We start from the raw sequence: 22,255 nt of genomic DNA, 5'->3' as shown, positions 1-22,255 counted from the left end.
CTTTCCCCAGCATTCTCCTCATCTCCTAGTCCCACTCACCTCCCTGCCTCTACTGACCAATCAGTATTTTATTTATTAACCAATAAGAGAAACATATACAAAAGAACATCCCCCATCAAAACAGTGTTCCTATTTTCTCTAGTGAATTTTTGTGTGGTTGTATTAGTCCCTGGGTGTGCGTTATGATCCCCAATTTTACTTTGCTGCCTGTGGGTCTGCTTTCTTCCTGTTGAACTTTGCCTTAGGCATGTCTTCCTGAATGATCCCTCAGTCTGTCATTCTTCCATTTCCCTTTATGTCAGACAACACTGTCTTCAAGTTTACTTTAAGATAAGTGGTGCCTTCCCTGCTACTGGCTGTATAGAATATTCTCATCCACTTACCTGATATATTTTTATATTTAAATTGACTCTTGTTGTTTATATAGTTTGTTTTTGTTTTGTTTTGTTTTGTTTTTTTTTGAGACAGGGTTTCTCTGCGGCTTTGGAGGCTGTCCTGGTACTTGCTCTGGAGACCTGGCGGGCCTCGAACTCAGAGATCCACCTGCCTCTGCCTCCCGAGTGCTAGGATTAAAGGCATGTGCTACCAACGCCCAGCTTGGAACTACCTCTTATAGACCAGGTTGGACTTGAACTCACAGAGATCTGCTATAGTTTGTTTTTTTAAAAACCCATTTGATGATTTAATATGTTTCATTTTTATTTAATATGGTTTCACTTAATATGGTTTACTTTTACTATATATGTACATATTTATGATGTATATGTATATTATATAATATATATTATGTATGTTTATATGTAACAATATAATCATATATTATATAATTACATATGATACATATAATATCACATATATGATATAAATTATATATTTATATACATGGTGGTTGGACTAGGTATGATTCTCATAGACTCATGTGTTTGAATGCTTGGCCACATAGAGTGGCAATATTAGGTGATATGGCCTTGTTGAAATTGATGTGGCCTTGTGGGAGGAAGTGTGTCACTGTGGAGGCTGGCTCTGAGGTCTCATATATGCTCAAGCCATGCCCAGTGGGACAGATTCCTTCTGGTGCCTTCAGATCAAGATGTAGAACTCTCCCCAGCACCATGCTGCCATGTTCACCATGACGATAATATACTAAACCTCTGAAACTGTAAGCCAGCCCCAACTAAATGTTTTCCTTTATATGAGTTGCTATGGTCATGCTGTCTCTTCATAGCAATAGAAGCCCTACTAATATACATACATGCATGCATACATACATACATACATACATACATACATACATACATGAATGAGGGCTGGCCTTGAGCTCACAGAGATATGCTTGCCTTTGCTTCCCAGTGTGGAGATTAAAGATGTGCACCACTCATCCCAGCTTTATGAGGCAAGTTTTTAAAGTTTGGAGGTGCTTTGATCTCAACTTGAGGCAATGCTGGAGTTATCTGTATTCTGAAGGAGGCTACTCCCAGGGTAAATGTAAAAGGAAGACAGGCCTGTCCAAAAGGTGGGGGCTATGCAGGTAACCCTGTGGTAAGATGGTCCAGGTAAACAGCTCAGTGACTGAGTAGAAGGTTCTGCACTAAAAAAGCAAATAGGTACCAAGAGTTTGCATGAGTGGAAACGCAGAAGAAAGCTTGTAAGATGTAAAGGTGGTGGTGGGTCAGGACCATCAGGCCCTGGACCATCTTATAAGACCCACTGGATTACAGTGTTGCACAAAATAGCTCAGCAGGCACGACTTTATCAATGGGAGGCTTTTGTACTTCAGGCTCTGAAGAATAATGGGGCTTCCAGGCAGTGTGATGGGGTGGATTCAGCCGGTGTCCAGGAATAGAGGTATCCTGTAACTTACTGAGAAGCTAAAAGCATGTGGCAGCACATGCCTTTAATATTATGACAGGAATGGCCTGAGGCCCTAGGCAGCTCCAGGCCATTGCAGGACAGACCTGGGATCAGAAATGTCATGAGAGACTGAAGCTGCTGAAAGCTTCAGCTGTAGACGTTTTGGCGTGATGTCCCTAGAAAAGGAAAGGACAGCAAGGTAGGACCAGGAAAATGGATGAGAAGGTATTTGTTTATCATATAGATCATTAGGCTAAGGAGGAGTAAAGCGGGTTCCTTGGAGTTTGCCAGCAATACCAGTGAGGCAGTCTGGGGACTGGGCTAAACTGGAAGGGAGAGTCATTGGAAAAAGTCACTTTGTCCATAAGGGATGTAATGCTGGCCCCTGTCATGTCCAGAGTCACCTGAGGCTCATCCATAGAAATGGAGAACAGGGGAGCCTATAGCCTCAAGGCCCTGTCAGTCTTCAGACCAGGCAGACCTTTCCTCACCCAGCTCCTACAGAGAGGAACGAAGGCGGGCCACGTGGGCAGCTGTGTGACTTAAGTGTGACACCCTTGAATGGAGCTGGTCTGCTCTCAGAGTGAGAGGGAGTCTTGCTTCTTTCTGCACCTCTGCTTTGTAGACTGGACATGGCCCCAGGAGAGGCTTGTAGCCCAGAGGCTTTGGGTACTCCCAGCTGAGAAGGAAGAGCGAGAAGATCCTCAGACCCCAGGCTGGCTTCATCCAGACTAGGATTTCCTGGGATGGGCGGGGCACAGGAAATAGCTGCAGCCATGTTCAGATTGTCAGTTATCTCTTTCCTCTTGCAGTTGGACCCTTTCTTGGTTCTCTTGGATATTAAAGACCATGAAAACTGAGTCTAGAAAGTGAGGAGAGCCTTGGTCCTGAGCCTAGTGTAGGATGCTTTTGTTTACTGTTTGGAGAAGGAGATTGCTTGGTTTATGATCATATGGCTGGGACAGCTTCTTGACACTCAAAATGCAGAGTCACACACTTGTGCATGTCAGTAACTAGACTAGTTTTAAGGAGTGGAAGCTTCTTGGAAATGCTCTATGGTTCATAGTTATCCCATGTACTAAACAGGTTTTCATATGGTCTGAACAGGTCCTTTCCCTGTTGTTTCCTATGCTAGTGGCCTGACAGGACCAGTGGGGCTCTATACTAGACACAGTAATGGGGACTGGCCTGTCCATAACTGGGTTATAAACATGAACTTCCTCAGCCCAGAACTGAAGACTTTTCCGTGTGTGCAGCAAGTGGTTACAAAGACGTGTGTTTTGTCAGGTCAGGTCAAAAGCCACAGTGAAGCTGAGGGATTCTGGATAGATGGTGGAGTTTAGACTGTATATTTGGGACAGGCCAGATTAGGGGAGAGGATGTGAACCCAGATGGTGTCAAAGCCCTCATTAGCCACTTAAAGGGGATGGAGTTTTCTGAGGGAGAAGGGATGGCTTTTAATATTCTCTAGATAGAGTTCTGGATGGAGTGTGTGAAGGAGAATGCATATCAAGATGTTATTTTTTTCTATTGTTGTAATAAACATAACTAAAAGCAACTTGAGGAGGAAACGGCTTATTTGGCTTATACTGCCAGCTCACAGCCCACCATTGAGGGACGTCCTACAGGAGCTCAAGCAGGAACCTGGAGGTAGGAACAGAAGCAGAAATACAGAAGAATACAGCCCAGTGACTTGTTCTCCCTCTGGCTTGTTACCTTTTCTTTCTATGGCTCAGCCTCACAGTATAGGGATGGCACCACCCACAGTGGACTGAACCTCCTACACAGATTAGCAATTAAGAAAATGCCTCACAGACATGGCCACAGGCCAATCTGACCTTCAGCTGAGGTTCCCACTGCCTGGGTGACTCTAGGTTTGTGTCAAGTTGGCAGTTGAACTATGACACGGTGATAATGGGTAAGGAGGCGCAGTTTGAGAGACTTCTACACATGGAAAGAAAATCACCAAAGAAAGTGAGAGAGCAGGACTGTTAGATGGAGGTGGAGGCTGGTATCAGGGAGACCAGATCTAGCAGGGGCTAGCGTATTCATGAAGAGTCACCAAGCATGTCACTGGGCCTGAGTTCAGGGGAGATGGGCTAATGTGAGAGAATCCAGTCAGTCAGGCACATGACATCCTTCCCACAGCTGACAGTCCTGTCAACAAGGTCATAAAGGCTTGGATTAGGAGGTGTGAGTCCTTTCCTAAATTATGACAAAAGGTTTCTAGTCATAGGATGCAGCTATATAGCAGTATGCCACGAGGTAGCCAGCTTTCTTGATCTGGGAGTAGACATGAACCTAACTTTGTTATAAGAAAAAATAAGTCCATTCACCCCACCACACACACCTGTTCAGGACCTGGGGGTCAATCTGCGGCCAGTTCTTGAGAACACATCCCAGGAGTGAGTCAGACTGCAACAGGTGGGCCCTACCTGAGTGCAGCCTTCTCCCTGCAGGCATCACGGGAGGATAGTGAACCTCCATGTTGTCTCATGACAGGAACTTGTCGGAGGCATGCTCTAAGCAGTGTTCTGGAAAACACACCCTCTCTACTTGTGGAGACAGAACGTCACCTAGTTTAGTCATGGCAGCTTAAACTCAAGGCATCGCTCACACAAGGAAACTGGTTTTGAACTGGCCTGAGAGAGGATGTGTCTGGACGTCATGGAAAAGTGAAGGCCTTTTTCTTTTTTGGTTTTTTTTGAAGCAGGGTTTCTCTGTAGCTTTAGAGCCTGTTCTGGCACTGGAGTTCTGTAGACCAGGATGGCCTCAAACACACAGAGATCAGTTTATCTCTGCCTCCTGAGTGCTGGGATTAAAGGCGTGCGCCATCACCGCCCATCACAAGCATTTTTCTGTAGGTCCCTTAGACCAGGAAGTCTGGCACTGCAACCTGCACCCTGAAGGACAGGAGGAAAGGCTGTGATGGGGAGAGAGAGGGAGGAGGAAGAGAATCCTTACTACAAATGCAGAGCTCCTCAGGAATCTGTGGTCAGCCACACTCCCAGAGAGTGTGGGGCTTCCACAAGACAATTAGAGAATACAGGTGTATTATAGGATACAGCAGGCCATTCTCTTCTTGTCTTTATGTGTCACCAACATGTACACAGGAAGTAAAGCTTTCTACAGAGGAACCCTCAGCTGTACCCTGGTGGACAATGATCTAGACTCACAGCCAGCCTTAAAGGACTTCTAGTTGTGTGGCAATGGACTAGGATACAGTTATCTCTTTAATAGGATAGAGATATCTCTTTAAGAGACAAGAACTTCTGCTGGGCCTTGAGTTAATAATACACCTTAAGCCAGGCGATGGTAGAGCAGGACTTTAACACGGCACTCAGAAGGCAGAAACAGGCCGATCTCTGAGTTTGAGGCCAGCCTGGTCTACAGAGCGAGTTTCAGGACAGCCAGGACTATGCAAAGAAACCCTGTCTCAAAAAAAAAAAAAAAAAAAAAAAAAAAAGGAATTAAGACTGTTATCCTGTTGTGCACTCAGCCTATTTAATCTGCTTTTGAGAGGACAATATAACAGCCAATTTTACTTGTTTTGGATCTTCCATTTACATTCCCTTTAACAACCTAAACTAATGCACAACTGTAACCTTAAATTTATGTACTCCACGCCCCTGACCCAAGTAACGCATGTGTTCTAAAAGCCATTTGCCAAAAGCTTCAAAACAGTTGAATGCAATGCTATATAATGGACATCCACCATAAATGTTACACACAGCATTCAGCTATTGCTCTATAAACAATGATGTCTATTGTTTGGGTTAGCTGGAGTGACTTAATCCCTTGTAAAATTGCTAGTTTCTGTAAAGTATACCTCATTTGTTCCCCATGTGATGCTTTCTGTGATGTTGGTAATAGATAAAAGTGCAAGGGACATGCACACATGGACACAGACACAGCTATAGGGACTCATTCACAAGTCAGCCACATGGCAGGCACAGACTGAGACCACAGCGAGGATGGAGGGCACAGGGTGACATAGAGAATGCAAACCTGGACTTGCTCTCGGTTATCTGACGCCAAGAAGTGATTAGATTTTCTTTCTTTCTCCCCTGCCCCTTAATGGGACACCCACATCATTAGGCTGGCCTCGAACTCACAGAGATCCACCTGCCTCCTGAGTTTGGGGATTAAAGGAGTGCACCACCATGCCTGGCTTATTCACTCATTTTTAAATGATTAAAAAAAAAAATCTTGGTCAACATAAAATCTTAAATACTGGCTCTCTCTCTCTTAAATCTTCAGATTGCCAGGAATTATTTCCTGGTATGAAAAAAGATTGTATTTCTTAATGTTAAAAGACAGAATCACGATCTTCAAAAATAAAAATCCAAGGGGCTGGAGAGATGGCTCTGGTTAAAAGCACTGGCTACTCTTCTGGAGGACCTGGGTTCAATTCTCAGTACCCGTTGGGTGGCTCACAACTATCTGCAACTCTAGTTCCAGGGGATCCAATGCCCTCTTCAGGCCTCCATAGACACTGCATGCACACGGTGCACAGACAATACAAACACCCATACACACAAAATAAATTCCAGTTGTGGTTTCCATGTTTAATTTTAATGCATAATGAAAAAGCTGAACTTGTGATTTGGAACCAAGCTTCAAATGATCATCTTTCAGTTATATAAAGTTTGTTTTCAGACAGGGTCTCACTGTGTAGACCAGACTAGCCTCCAACTCAGATCGAACCGCCTCCGGCTCCCAAATTTTGGGATTAAAGGCGCCTAGCACCACACCTGGCAAAAAATCCTAAATTGTGTATGTTAGCCACCAGCATATGGAGAGCACCGAAGTCTAACTTACGTGGTTTGAATGAGAATGGCCCCTATGGATTCACAGGTTTGAATGTTGGTCTCCAGTTGGCACTATTTGGTAAAGATGAAGTGTGTCACTGGAGGTGGGCTTTGAGGTTTCAAAAGCCCATAGTTAGCTTGCTCTTCTGTGCTTGTGTCTCAAGATGTGAGCTCTAAGCTACTGCTCCATGATGGCTACCTGCTGCCATGCCCCCCCCCCCCATGAGGGTCATGGGACTCTAACCCTTTGGAACTGTGAGCCTCAAATGAAATGCTTTCTTTTATAAGTTGCCTTGGTCATGGTGTTTGCTCACTGCAATAGAAAAGTAAATATGGTTGATACTCATAAAGTGCTTGTGAACCCCACGAGGCAAGGTGACAGACAAAGTTAAGTCAGCTTCCAAAGGGCAGTGTTACATGGGGGATAAAGCAGAAATACTTCCTTTGAGGGACACAGCAAAAACAATTTCTAAAGTAGATTACACACACGGAAGCTATATAATGAAACATAGATCTTAACAGATCTTTTTTTCTTCAAAGTCTCTGAAATGTAACATTTGGGAGCTACACAGGCACCCTACCCATTTTTTTTGGTAGGACAATTCATAAAGCATTAAGAGGAAGACAGAAACATACAAAAATAATTTTCTGGGGTACATGGTATTTTGGAGGACACGAACTTGTACGTAAACGCCTTGGGGAGAAAGAACAAGAGCATGATAGAAGAGGCCATTCCCTGCACAGCAGACCTTTGCATATATATATTGCCTTAGAAAATCTTCAAACCCAGAAGCAGGCTAAAACTCTTTTTCTTTAGTGACCAGACAGCTCATTAACAATGGCTACACCAATTTGTATGATCTGGCTGTAGAGGAGAGGCTACATGCTACATCTTTAAGTCCATCACATTTTCCTTTGGATACACACTGCATTGGAAACACAAACGTGATATTGAGTAGGGGAAACCTTGTGTTTGCTGTGATGCAATTTCATAGATGAGAATTTCACATTCCCAGTAGCCATCAAACTTACATAATCAAACTTACAGATTTAAAACAATTTATGTTTCGTGGCATATCCTTAAATACAAATTCCTAAGGTAGTTTTATATAAACTTTATTTCTCCTCCTAGAATATTCAGTTGATTCAAGATTTTTAAAAGGCCACTGTGGACTGGGGATGTAGATCAGTGGTAAAAAAAATTGCCTAGCACAGGCAACTCCCTAGGTTTGAATCCCAGCAGCACAAAAAGCCATAAAAGCTCATGGAAATAGAGCTGGGTATGTCTATTTACAACTGGATCTGGGGATATGTGTACTGAAATACATACATATGGATACTAACTTTCAGTATAATATTTTATGACATCCTTTTTTTCTTAAGTTTTTGAATTAGCTTGCATCTCAATGTGATTTCCCAAGTTCCTTCAGCATCTTCATGAAGGTTTCTCTCTCACTGGAAGAATTCTGGTTTGATGGTTTTCCACGGTACAATCTGACTGTAGCCTCAGGACCTATCCTGTGTGAACCCTCTGATGGACACTGAGTCGAGACTTTCTGCTGAAGGCTTTCCCACATTCAGCACACTCGTAGGGTTTTTCTCCTGTATGGATTCTTAGATGTAATCTAAGAGTCGATCTCTGGCTGAAAGTCTTCCCGCATTCAGTACATTCGTAGGGTTTTTCCCCAGTATGAGTTCTCATATGGATGATAAGTTGTGAGTTCTGGATAAACGATTTCCCACATTCACTGCACTCATAGCGTTTTTCCCCTGTGTGAATTTTCTGATGTATAATGAGGTTTGATTTCTTAAAGAAGGTTTTTGCACATTCGTTACACTCATAGGGCCGCTCTCCTGTGTGAATTCTCTGGTGTGTAGTGAGTTCAAACTTCTGAGCAAATGTCTTTCCACATTCACTGCATTCATACGGCTTCTTCTCCATATGTGCTCTCTGGTGCACAATAAGGTTTGACTGGTGGGTAAATGCTTTTCCACACTCAGGACATTCAAAGGGTTTCTCTCCGGTATGAATTCGCTGATGTTTGATGAGATTTGCCTTATGGGAGAAGGTTTTCTTACACACATTACATTCGTAGGGCTTTTCTCCTGTGTGTATCCTCTTATGGCTAATGAGGAGCGACTTGAAGGAGAAGGCCTTGTCACAGTAATTACAGACAAAAGGCTGAACCAAGTTCTTAATTTTCTGATGTTTAAAGATGACTTCTTTATGGCTGAGAACCTTTCCATTCCCATTATATTCTGAGTATTCTACTCCATCATGGGGCTTCTCTTGCTTCAGATACAGAAGTGGTTTCCCAAATCCATTGCATTCCTCACCCTTCCTTCTTACACAGCTTCTACTACTAAGTAAGTCTGAATTATATTTCAAAGTTTTTTCATACAAATCATATTTATAGGGAACTTGTGTTAAGGAAACAAAATCCGTGTTCAGACTTAATGTCTTTCCAAAAAGACTGCCTCTTTCTTCAATTGGTGGTTGGTTCTTGGGGGTTATAAGTGGCCTTGCCTGCTCATCTGGGTCTCTGGGATCCTTCTCCACCTGGTCATCGGCCCTCCACACTTCTAAGACAAAACACAGTGAAAGGTACTGTAAGCCTTCTTCGTTAACCCATACATGCTCCCATCCTAGAGCTGACTCTGGTTTCGGCATTTAAAAAACGTCCCAATACAAACATTTTTCATCTCTTAAGCTTTGAGAGGAAAGTAAATATATGTTGGAGGGGTGGTATTTCCTGATGACAAAATGACCTTTAAGTGAGCAGAAAAAAGCCAGGAAGTGGTGTCACCACCTTTGACCCCAGTACTTGGATGGCAGAGGTAGATGGATCTCTGTCAGTTTGAGACCAGCCTGGTCCTCTTTCAGAGGATCTGGGTTCAATTCCCAGCACCCACATGGTGATTTATAACCATCTGTGACTCCAGTCAGGAGATTCCAATGTTCTCTTCTAGCCTCTCATGGGTACCAGCACACATACGGTACACAGACATATGAGCTGGCCAAACACCCGTACATAAAATAATTTTAAAGACTTATTTACTTGTATGGGCATTTATTTATTAATGTGTATGGGTGTTTTACCTGCATGCTACATTTGCAGTGCACACAGAGGCCAGTAGAGAGCATCAGATCCTCTGAAACTAGTTACAGAAGGCTGCCAGCCTCCATGTAAATGATAGAAATAAAACATATTCTGTGGAAGAGTGGCCAGCTCTCTTAATCCCTGAAGTATCTCTGCAGCCCACCATCACCCCTTTTTTGAAGACAGCATCTTATTATGTAACCTTGGCTAGTCTGAAACTCTCCATATAAAGCAGGCTGGCTTTGAACTCACCGAGATCTATCTGCCTCTTCAGTGTTGGGATTAAAAGTGTACAACACTATACCCAACTTTATTCTTATTTTTGTATGATATGTGTGAGTGTACATGCATGCATTACCATAACATGCGATGTGAGTGGAGGTCAGAGAACCTCTGACTGGTTCACTCCCTCCACCAACATGGGCTCTGAGATCAAACTCAGGACATGGAGCTTGGAAACAAGCACCTCTACCCACTGCGCAATCTCACCAGTCCAAAAAGATTTTTTTTAATGTCTGTATGTGAGTCTGTGTACAGGGACAGGTGCCATCAGAGCCAGAGCTTCAGATCCCCTGGTGTTTCAGGTGGCTGTGAGCTGCCCACATGGGTAATTTGAAGGAGTCTTCTGCAAGTGCATACAGTGTACACTGTTGACCACTAAGTCAACTCTCCAGCCCCACAACATAACTCTGCAGTAAGCATTGCTCACAGGCCCAAAAGCCTCTGAAGACACAGGTATAACTGGGTGTGGTGGTGCACACCTTTACTCCCAGCACCCAGGAGGCACAGGCAGGTGGATCTCTGTGAGTTCAAGGCCAGCCTGGTCTACAAACTGAGTTCCAGGACAGTCAGGGATGTTACACAGAGAAACCCTGACTTGAATAACAAAAACACAAAAACAAAAACCTCACAGCACACACCTTTAGCCTAGCACTGGGGTAAAAGGGCTTAGAGAAGGTGATCGGAGTTCAAGACCAGCCAAGGTCACATAAGTGAGACCCTGTCTTAAATAGCTCCCCTAGAGAATTCTGAACTGACCATTCTAACTATAACTCCTGCCACCCCAGGTTAAAGATGCACTTCCCAAGTCTCAAGGCTGTCCTTACCCACTGAAAGTAAGTTGCTGTAGTTCTCCAGCATTACGTCCATGTATAGAATCCTTTGAGAGGGGTCCAGTTGCTCCCACTCTTCCTGGGTGAAGTCCACAGTTACATCAGTAAATGAAACTGAACCCTGAAATGACACATTTTCTAAAGTGATTACCTTTGGAAGGATACATGAAAATTTACTCTTGTCACACTGTAAAGCCCTTCACCATGACACCAACGGTGCTACTTGTTCAGTGTTTTGTCACAGCTCTGAACCGTGAAGACCTTTATTTAGGACAGGTGTAGTGGTACATACCTTGAATCCCAGCATCTGGGAAGTAGAGGCAGGCAGATCTTGGTTTGAGGTCAGCCTGGTCTACCTAACAAGTTTCAAGACAAATTCAGTTGATTATCCTGATTCACCAATTGTGAGAGACAACAGCTATGACTCTGTATATAAAACCTTTGACAATTTGTGAAAAAAAATAAAGAAAATGATATTGCTGGTCAGTTGCTCTTAGCCTCTCCAAATAAATTGACAAAGAAAACAATAAGCTCCATGACAACAGCTTCCAGCATCTCAGGATACAATGAAGGACAACAATTAAACCCAGTGGTAAAACTGATTGGCTCCAGATGTCTAAGGGTTCTTTTTGTTTTTTTCTGTGTAGCTGTCCTGGAACTAGCTCTGGCCTTGGACTCAGAGAACCATCTGCTTCTGCCTCCAAAGTGCTGGGATTAAGGGTGTGCACCACACCCTGCTCAGTCTAAATGTTTCTATGTGTGCCTTGGAAGAGGATCTTCTCTTCAGCAGCCACAGAGCTCAAGTTGTGAGGAAAAAAAAAAAAAAAAAATCAAACCGGGCTGGAGAGATGGCTCAGAGGTTAAGAGTATTGACTGTTCTTCCAGAGGTCCTGAATTCAATTCCCAGCAAGCACATGGTGGCTCACAACCATCCATAATGAGATCTGGTGCCCTCTTCCAGTGAACAGGGATACATGCAGACAGAACACTGTATGCATAATAAATAAATATTTTAAAAAAATCAAACCAAAGCCTTTATTATAAAGTTGGTTGAATTACAGCAGAAATTCAAGCCTTGGAGTGTTAAAGTTAGTCAGGGCACTAACTGGTAAAGAACAGGACCCTGTGATAGAGATGTGTGGGAGACCCTATTGATTCTGAAGACTTCAAACCCTCAGATTCTCAAGGGTTTCTCACCTAAGGAAGTGGTCGCTAAACCCTCAGAAGAGGTACCCTTACCCTCACCCCCTGAAATACTGCCTTTCTCCACTCTGAGGAAATTGTCTTCATTGTCTGACAAACCAGCAGTGATTTCCCTGAGATGCCAGATGAGACAATACTGACAACCCTGGGGACCCACCAAGAGCTCTCTCTGGACCTATGAACAGACTTAAGGTAAGCAGGCTTCTAGAGGGAGATTGAAGGAGTTGCTCTATACTACTAAAGAGCTTAATGAATTTGCTACTTCATTCAAGCTGAAGTCTGGGGAACCTGTGTAGGAATAGATTTGGAGGCTGTGGGGAAATGGCCGAAGGAACATAAAACTGGGTCAGAGTGAGTTTATTGATATGGGCCCTCTAAGTGGAGATTCTAGGTTTAATGAGGAAACTCAAAGAGTAAAAAAAAAAAAAAAAAAAAAAAAAAAAAAAAGGTGTCATGAGAGGCAGTGGTGGCACACACCTTTAGTCCCAGCTCTAAGGAGGCAGAGGCAAGTGGGTCTCTGAGTTAAAGGCCAGCCTGGTCTACAGAGTGAGTTCCAGGACATCTAGGGATACACAGAGAAACCCTGTCTCAACAACAACAACAAAAAGGTTTGAATGGCTGGCTGAAACATTCATGAAAAAATGGTCTACTGAGGAGGAGATGGAGATGCCTGAAATCTCTTGGTGCTGATGAAAGGATTCTAAGGTTCGGGGAAATTGCAATGAGAGTGGGTACAATATGTAAAACCTAACCCTCCACAATTGAAGGCCATAAAGATGTGATCTACACCAACCCTATAAGACACAAAATGGTGACGGGGCACCCCCATATCTGAAGAGCTTTGCTGTTGCCCTTTTCCTTGTGCCAGACCATAGATAGGGTGGGGATGCTACTGCTCAGGTGGATGAATTAAAAGCAATGCATTTAAGCTGGGTGGTGGTGGCGCATGCCTTTAATCCCAGCACTCGGGAGGCAGAGGCAGGAGGATCTCTGTGAGTTCGAGACCAGCCTGGTCTACAAGAGCTAGTTCCAGGGCAGCCTCCAAAGCCACAGAGAAACCCTGTCTGGAAAAAACAAAAAAAAAAAAGAAAAAACAAAACAAACAACAACAAAAAAAAACAAAAGCAATGGGTTTAATCGGCCCCCAAGCAGCAGGGACCAGGTGGCAGCACTGAGTCACCAAAGGAAAGGTACTGTAGTTATTGTAATGGGCAGCATAGACAAAGCAATGTCCTTAATGGCCTGACCTATAATGGTCAGCAAAAGCAGAGTGATTTTTATGGTGGCATGACCTTTGGTACGGGCTAATCAATCATAGTATTTCCAGGCACAAAACAGACAGGCCTACTGCATTTTATCTATCTATTTATTTATTTATTTATTTATTTACTTACTTACTTACTTACTTACTTACATTGTATCATGGCAAAAGGAAATGTGAACTGATTTCCAGACTTGAGCCAGTTTGCAGACCCAGAATGGCTTGAAAGAAGGCATGGCCAGGTTCCCCTAAGGGAAGACTTTGATAACATACCTAAGAGTTTTACTGTTAGTCGTTCCCTAGTCCTGCTCAAAGAGACCTATGGCCTTTTAGAGGGTAACTATACTCTGGGGAGAAAGGAAACAATTAGACTTTCTGGGGTCTGTTGGATATTGGTTCTGAACCGACTATGATTCTGGAAAATCCAAGAAACAATGTGGCCCTCCAGTTAAAATAGGAGTTTATGGAGGTTAGGTGATTAATGGAGCTTTGGATGAAGTCCAAAGTCCACAGTAGGTCCTCTGGGTCCCCAAACTCATCCTGTGATTATTTCCCCAGTCCCAGAATGTATAATTAGAAGTTTGCAGAATTCTCACATTGGTTCCCTCATCTATGGAGTGAGGGCTATTATGGTTGAAAAGGTTAAACAGAAGACTTACGATTGCCAAGGAATATGGCAAATCAAAAAGTTTTACATCAGCCGGGTATTGGCGCATGCCTTTAATGCCAGCACTTGGGAGGCAGAGTCGGGCGCATCTCCTGTGAACTCAAGGCCAGCCTGGTCTACAGGGTGAGTTCCAAGACAGCCTCCAAAGCAATACAAAAAAACCCTGTTTTGAAAAACCAAACAAACAAACAAAAAGTTTTGCATCTCTGGAGGAATTGCAGAAATGGGTGCCACACTCAAGAACTTGAAAGATACAGGGGTGGTGGGTCCCATACTTCCTTCAACTTTATTTGACCAGTGCAGAAGACAGATGGACAGTGAAAAATGACAGTTGACTACTGAAAACTCAAGTAGTGACTCTGATTGCAGCTGCTGCACCAAACATGGTGTCCTTACTTCAGGAGATTAACACACCTCTGGTCCCAAGCAGGCAGAAACAGGAGGATCTCTGTTGAGTTTGCCTGGACTACATATCCAGCTTCAGGACAGTTTAAAACTCAAGAAAACAAACCTCTTGATTGAAAAGTAAACAATAGGCTGACAGTGGTAGCACACACCTTTGATCCCAGCTCCTGGGAGGCAGAGGCAGGCAGATCTCTGTGAGTTCAAGACCACCCTAGTCTACAAATTGAGTTCCAGGACAGCCAGGGCTGTTACACAGAGAAGCCTTGCCTTGAAAAAACCCAAAATAAATAAATAAAAGTAAGTAAATTAATGAATAAGCAAGCAAGCAAGCAAACAGACTGACCATGGTACTGTTACATAATTCATTAAAATGATCGATCTAGAATGCTTGCCATGACAAATTCTGTGTGAGGATGTGGAAACTTGTTTTCATTCACTGATGGTGGGAATGTACGTCACTTGGAAGATAGTTTAATAGTTTCTTACAAAATTAGTCATTTTTTACTATATGGTCCAGCAATCCTTAGTATTCACCCAAATGAGCTGAAAACTTATGCTCCCACAAAAACCTGCATATTAATTGTCAAACCTGGAGGCAGTCAAGCTGTCCTTCAAGTACTGACTAATATACTAGACTGAAGATTCATCTTGGTAGATACAATGTTTGCCTAGCATGCACAAAACCTAGGTTCCACCGCAGAAACTGGGCATGGTATCACATGCCTGTCATCTCAGACCTCAGGAAGGAGACATGAAAAACTGAGGGTCAGGCTGGAGAGATGGCTCAGCGGTTAAGAGCACTGACTGTTTTTCCAGAGGTCCTGAGTTCAATTCCCAACAACCACATGGTGGCTCACAACCACCTTGAATGACATCTGGTGTCCTCTGCTGGCATGCAGGTAGAAGACTGTATACATAATAAATAAATAAAATCTTAAAAAAAAAAAAAAACAAAAAACAAACTCAGGGTCGTCATCTAAACCAGGGGTTCTCAACCTGGGGGGATCACAACCCCTTTGGGGTCGAATAACCCTCTTAAAGGGATTGCCTAAGACCATCAGAAAACACAGATCTTTATATTATAATTTATAATGGTAGCAAAATTAGTTATGAAGTAGCATCAAAAATAATTTTATGATTGGGGTCACCACAGCATGAGGGAACTGTGTTAAAGGTACAGCATTAGAAGATTGAGAAACCATTGCTCTATGCTATGAGACCTTTCCTGCCACTCCCTCAAAACAGAAGGGAACCCCCAAAATGGCAAGGATGGATGAGGTTGTTTCACTGAATTTGGAGCTTTGCTTTCAGAAAGCTCCAGCAATCCTTTCTCTGCCCCTTATAGCGTTAGAGACACTGGTGTGGGGCAAACCCTGCTAGGATGCAAATTCAGGTCCTCACCACGGAGCCATCACCTTTCTGGCCCAAATCTAACTCATTATATTTTCTACTTTATTTCTCATCAACACTCCAAAACCAAAATGAAAAACCAAAAAAAGAAAACCAAGTGACTCACCTGGGACCTCATCATTTTCTGTGGTTGGGGTAAAGGCACAGCAGCACAAAGGCACTGGAAGAAAAGAAAAGGAAGCTTATTATGGATCTGACCTGCCTGGCACCCAGAGTGTTCTGTTTAGTGGCCCTATACACCCCCGAAAAATACCAACCCCTCTTAAGAAAAAGCATTCTGGCAATATATTTTTTCTAAAGATTTTATTTATTTATTATTTATACAACATTCTGCTTCCATGTATATCTGCACACCAGAAGAGGGCACCAGACCTCATAAGGGATGGTTGTGAGCCACCATGTGGTTGCTGGGAATTGAACTCAGACCTCTGGAATAGCAGCCGGTGTTCTGAGCCATCTCTCCAGCCCCCAATATCTACTTTTTTAAAGGTTTATTTATTATGTCTGCATATATGACTGCACGACAGAAGAGAGCACCAGATCTCATTACAGATGGTTATGAGCCACCATATGGTTGCTGGGAATTGAACTCAGGACCTCTGGAAGAGCAGCCAGTGCTCTTAACCTCTGAGTCATCTCTCCAGCCCCAAAATATCTACTTTCAACCAAACACAATGAGACACATACACCAAAAAGGGCAAGAGACAAAACAGAAGCCCCAACTGTTAGTATTCAGGCCTGTCTGAATTGTTAGTTAGTTAGTTAGTATTGAATTGTCTGTACTGGCCCGCCCTTGGGGTCCTGACAGGAGACAGCCTCAGCTGCAGCCACTGAAAGCACCACCTGTGCACATTCATTACATTCCCTTATAAACTGCCTGTCTCTCTCTCTCCTGGCTGCCACCACCCACTGTCCCCAAAGGACAGTCTTCGTGCCTCCTTTCCCATTCCCTTCCCCCCAAAAAAATCTCCATTCCAGCTCTAATGCATGATGGTGTCTTGGATAAGGAATTTAAAGCAACTGTGATTTTCACACTACAGGCGTTAATGTAAAAGGCAAACATGAATGAACAAACAAGGAAACTTTAGCAAAGATGGGAATTAGTAGAAAAAGAAAAGAGAAAAAAAAATTCCAGGTGATATGGCATATGTATTTAATCTGAGCACTCTGGAGGCAGAGGCAGGCAGATCTCTGTGAGTTTGAGGCCAGCCTGGTCTACAGAGTGAGATGCAGGACAGCCAGGGCTACACTGAGAAACTGTCTTGAATAACAAAACAAAATAAAAGGAAACTGGTAAGGATTTAGAGTACAGATTAGTGGCTGTTAAGGTTTGGCTATGTGGTGAACCCCAGCTGCCGGGTTCAATCACTGACAAGTGACTGAATCATGAAGGCTCCCTTCATCTATGGATTAACTCTCATGGTGGCATTAGTAGAAAATAGAAGGTGGCTTTAGAAGAAGCAGCTTGTCAGGGCATTCCCCGGGTGATAAACTTTGTCTCCAGCCCCTTCCTGTCTTCCTGGTTGTCAGGAAGTAAGCAGAGGTGAGCAACCTCTGCCATGTGCCCCAATGTCACTTTAGATTTAAAGAGATGGGATGAAGGGACCATATTAAATTTTTCTTTGGAGGCTAGAGATATGGCTTAAGAATGCTAACTGGCCAGGTGTTGGTGATGCACATCTTTAATCCCAGCACTCGGGAGGCAGAGGCAGGTGGATCTCTGTGAGTTCGAGGCCAGCCTGGTCTCCAGAGCGAGTGCCAGGATAGTCTCCAAAGCTACACACAGAAACCCTGTCTCAAAAAAAAAAAAAAAAAAAGAATGCTCACTGTACTTCCATAGGGCCAGCGTTCATTCCCAGCACCCACTTGGCAGATCACATCTGCCTATAACTCCAATTCAGGAGAGCTGCATACCCTCTTCCAGGTCCCTCAGGCACCAGGCACCTGTGCAGGCAAAACATCATCTCATAAATATTTTTAAAAAAAGTTAAATGTAAAGAAAAGAAGGGGTGGTATAGTGTCATCTTGTCACTGGCAAGGCAAGATACCACTGCAGGGTGGAGAGACACTCAGTGGTTAAGAGCACTTCCTGTTCTTCCAGAGGACAGGAGTTCAGGGGATCTGATGCCTTCTTCAAGCCCCTGCAGGCACCAGCACACATGGGGCAATCAATACATGAGACAAACTCACACAAAAATAAAAATGATAAAAATTAATATTTGAAAAAAAGTAGGGACTGGAGAGATGACACAGCTGTTAAGAGCACTGGCTGCTTTTTCAAAGGTCCTGAGTTCAATTCCCAGCAACCACATGATGGCTCACAACTCATCTGTAATGAGATCTGGTGCCCTCTTCTGGTCTACAGGTGTACATGCAGGCAGAACATTGCATACATAAGAAACAAATAAATAAAAGAGGTGAGCTGCCCAATCACAGGCCATGCCTGCCAAAAGACCAAGGAGGCCACCGCCCATGGACCTCTCCCACTTGGTTCCCTTAGGCACACACCTATCCCTATTCCCTTTTCCTCCCCATGCCATATCCCAGCCCTCAACTCATAGGCACAATTCCTGCTGGATCAGAGACAACATGGGCTTCCAGAACTCCTGCCCCTAACTCAGGCAGAGACCCTCTGGCTCAACAAGTGACCACATTGGCCACCAGCAGTCTAGCTCCCAACTCAGGTGGAAACCCCCTTGTCAACTGCAGGCCACACTGGCCAAGAAGACCAGAGGGGACACAGAAACCACAAAGACAAAGCCAGAAGTGTCACTGAGACCTATAATCAATCACCACCAACCCAGATGCCTAGACGCCGGTGCAAGAACACAACATCAGCAAGGGCAATATGGCACCACCAGAGTCCAGCTATCCTACCACAACCAGTCCTGAATATTCCAACACAGCTGAAGCACAAGAAAAAGAGGTCCTTAAAGAACTGAGTAAATCTCTTAAGGAAATCAAAGAAAAGTCAAGCAAAAATGGGGGAAATGAGTAATCCCTTAAAGAGGAAAAACAAACAGCTGAAGGAAATAGAAGGGTTCAAGATCTGAAAATGGAAATAGAACCAATAAAGAAAACACAAACAGGGAATGCTGGAAATGGAAAATCCGGGTACGTTAACAGGAACTACAGATGCAAGCATCACCAAAAGAATACAAGAGATAGACTTAACGGATATCTACAGAATATTTCACCCAAACACAAGAGAATATACTTTCTTCTCAGCACCTCACAGAACTTTCTCCAAAACTGGACACTTACTTGGTTACAAAGCAAGTCTCAACAGATTTAAAAAAAAACTGAAGTAGCCACTTGCATCCTAACAGACCACATGGATCCAAGCTGGATTACACCAAGAGAATCAACAGAAAGCCTACAAACTCATGGAAACTGAACTCTCTAATGAATGACTACTGGGTCAGGCCAGAAATAAAGAAATTAAAGTGTAACACGAATACATCAATGGCCCAGAGACTGATACTGGGGCTCAAACGTTCCGCACGCTTTATCGTAACACTGACAATCTTCATAACTTCCCACAATGGCCACATTGCTTGGCCTCAGAAACTTGGCATGAGCCTCCATGAACCCCTTATTCTTGCATCTATCATACCTATACCAAGATGCCAAAACCTGCTTCCGGCCCGAGATGTAGCTTGGCCGCCTTGAGCCACATTTGTGTCAACTTCTGTCTGCCTTCCAAGCTTACCTGGAGGAAACACCTCCCCAGGTGGTGGGTTTCCAACAGAGGACTCCTTCACTGGCATTACAGTTTAGGCTCTCTCCTTTGTTCCCAGCTGGAACCTTCACTAGAGGAGGGACTTTGCCCCTAGAGCACTTTTCCTATTATCTCAGTGCAGAGCAGGTCTCCCTTTAATGGTACTTATCTCTTGTTAATGGAAGCTGTTTTCTCAGTATCTGCTTTGTAGCCTGTATCTTTAAACTCCCTCCTTTCCCCAGCAAACCACAGAGTTTTGCTATCTTTCTGCTGTCTCCCACAGTACATTGGGATAAGAGCAGTTTTATATCTTGATATATTCTGAATGTCATCCAGAAGACTGAAAAGTTTCTGCACCTGATAAGCCTCTCCTTTCCGCCTATTCAGCAATCCAAGTCAGACCAAATCAAACCGAATTAGAAAAAGCCCACAGTCTAATGGATACAACGCTCCCGGATGGCCTTCCAGCCCCCTAGAGAGGAGACAGGAAATGGAAAACCAGGAGTCTATTTCCTGGGAGGCAGTTTAAATACCCTGTGGGAGTGGTCTTAGAATCTTTGGGGGAAGGTATCATCATTTGGTGGGCTTTCTGAGATGCTGCAGGGTTTGAAGGGAGATGGGGGAGGGGGGCAAGAATGGGGACAAATGGAACCCTCGAACACTGCCAGTGGGAATGTACTAGTTCAGCCACTGTGGAAGTCAATAAAGAGGTTTCTCCAGAAACTAACAACAGATCTTCCATATGACTCAGCTACACCACTTCTAGATTTTTAACCTAAAAATTCCCACATCACAGAGACACGTGGCACATTGTCTTCCGCAGCATTGTTCACAAATAGCCGTTATGAACCAACAGAGGTATCTGACAACAGAGGAATGGATAAAGAAAACAGGACATACATACATACATAATGGAATTCTTTTTTTTTTTTTTAATCTTCTTTTTTTTTTTTTTTTTTTTTTTTTTTTTTGAGACAGGGTTTCTCTGTGTAGCTTTTTGGAGCTTGTCCTGGAACTCACTATAGACCAGGCTGGCCTTGAACCCAAAGAGATTGCCTGCCTCTGCCTCCTGAGTGCTGGGACCAAAGGCGTGCACACCACTGCCCAGCTCATAATGAAATCTTAAATCTTTTCATGTGTGTGTGTGTGTGTGTATGTTCATGCACACATGTGCTTGTGGATGTCAGATAACAACTTTCAGTTCTCCAGTTCTCTCCTTCTACTATATGGGTTCCAGGGCTCAAACTCAGATTTCCAGCATTGGTGGGAGGTGTCTCACTAACCACACCATAGAATTTTTTCAATCATAAGGAGGAACGAAGTTATGTCATTTGCAGGAAAATGGATGCAACTGGATATAATCATATTAAACAAATTACTCTCAGACAAATAATCATGTTTTCTCTGACTTGTGGTTCCTAGATTTTTATGGAGATGCATAAAGTCATGTATAGAAATGAAACTAGGGGGGAAAAGGGAACAGGAAGGGAGGTTTGAACAAAAGCAATAGGGAGATATGGAGGGGATATGCTCAATATACCGCATATACCTGTGTGAAAACTTTAAAATAAGTAAAAAGCATAACTCTAATCAAGAAAAGAGGTGAAGCTGGGTTTGTACAGATCTCTAATTCGAGACCAGCCTGGGAGACACGGCAAGCTCTAGGCTAACCTGAGCTACCCAGAAAAGCCAATCTTAGAAAAAAGAAATTCTGTTCACACCGATGCTCAAACCGGAAGTAACGGGTAGAAGCAATTATTCCGTGACGATATAACTGGAAACACCAGGCATCATGAGGGACTCACGGAGGCTCTTGGAGCCCGCTAAGGGGTAGGGGGCGTGGCCAGCTGAGTGGGACCCGCCCCCACACCCTCGTGGAGGGTCACGAGCGCGCCCGCCCGGCTGCCGGGCTTCCGGACTCGTTCCCGCGCGGCCTCAGCCCCGCGATGCCCGGCAGACGCGCGTCTCCTGACAAAGGAAAGCTGCAGCCCGGCAGCTGCCCGTCCTCCTCCTACCCGCACGCGTGCGCCGGGAGCAGCCCACAGGGACCAACTCAGAAGGACTCGAGGCCCGAACCCACGCCCGGGGGTCGCCACAACCCGCGAGGCTCCAACCCTGACGCGGACACGACCCTTCTCTCGGGTCCGCGAATCCCAGGTCCCCATACCTGGAGGGGCTTAGCTCCACTCGCGGTTCCGGGTCACGACGCTCGTGGAGAAGGGGGCCCTGTCACCCACTCGCGACTGCAGGTGGGAGAAGGGCGACCGCCGGTGCATTCGCGCAAGCGCGCAGACTGGAGAGCGGGCGGCCCTACCCAGAGTCCTCGGAGCAGTGACGCGGTTCTCAGGACTACAATTCCCATACCTCTCCGAGCCGCGCTGCTAGGGACTCTGGGAAGTCTGCGCGTTGTGTGTAGGGCGGGGAACGTTTTCCAAGTTAAGGGAATGTGGACTGTGTTCTCAGAGAGAGTGCCATCTCTTTCTTCCTCCTCCTCCTCCTCCTCCTCCTCCTCCTCCTCCTCCTCCTCCTCCTCCTCCTCCATCCTCCTCCTCCTCCTGCCTCCTCCTCCTCCCTCCTCCTCCTCCTCCTCCTCCTCCCCTTCACCTCCACCTCCTCCTCTTTTTTATTTTTTTGGTTTTTCGAGACAGGGTTTCTCTGTGGCTTTGGAGGCTGTCCTGGAACTAGCTCTTGTAGACCAGGCTGGTCTTGAACT

General features: G+C 44.4%; 1 protein-coding gene across 2 annotated transcripts; it reads right to left on the bottom strand.

Moving 5' to 3' along the window:
• Nucleotides 1–6,398: 6,398 nt before the first annotated feature.
• Nucleotides 6,399–21,848, bottom strand: Zfp1 (ZFP1 zinc finger protein). Of its 2 annotated transcripts, none has more exons than XM_027406046.2 (4): nt 17,649–17,740; nt 15,928–15,981; nt 10,870–10,996; nt 6,399–9,245 (listed from the first exon to the last, which is right to left on the bottom strand). In XM_027406046.2, exons 2-4 carry the CDS (start codon nt 15,940–15,942, stop codon nt 8,176–8,178), a joined length of 1,212 nt encoding a protein of 403 aa, XP_027261847.1. In that variant the 5' UTR covers nt 15,943–15,981; nt 17,649–17,740; the 3' UTR covers nt 6,399–8,175. The 2 variants fall into 2 exon arrangements, with proteins under 2 accessions (XP_027261847.1, XP_027261846.1); XM_027406045.2 differs by lacking the exon at nt 17,649–17,740 and adding an exon at nt 21,710–21,848 and having other exon boundaries at nt 6,405–9,245.
• Nucleotides 21,849–22,255: the final 407 nt, after the last annotated feature.

Source organism: Cricetulus griseus, chromosome 3 (genome assembly GCF_003668045.3).
Source record: "Cricetulus griseus strain 17A/GY chromosome 3, alternate assembly CriGri-PICRH-1.0, whole genome shotgun sequence".
In the NCBI taxonomy this organism is placed as follows: Eukaryota; Metazoa; Chordata; class Mammalia; order Rodentia; family Cricetidae; genus Cricetulus; species Cricetulus griseus.
The sequence above is the reverse complement of the archived record's forward strand: the minus strand, read 5'-3'. Positions and strand labels throughout refer to the sequence as shown.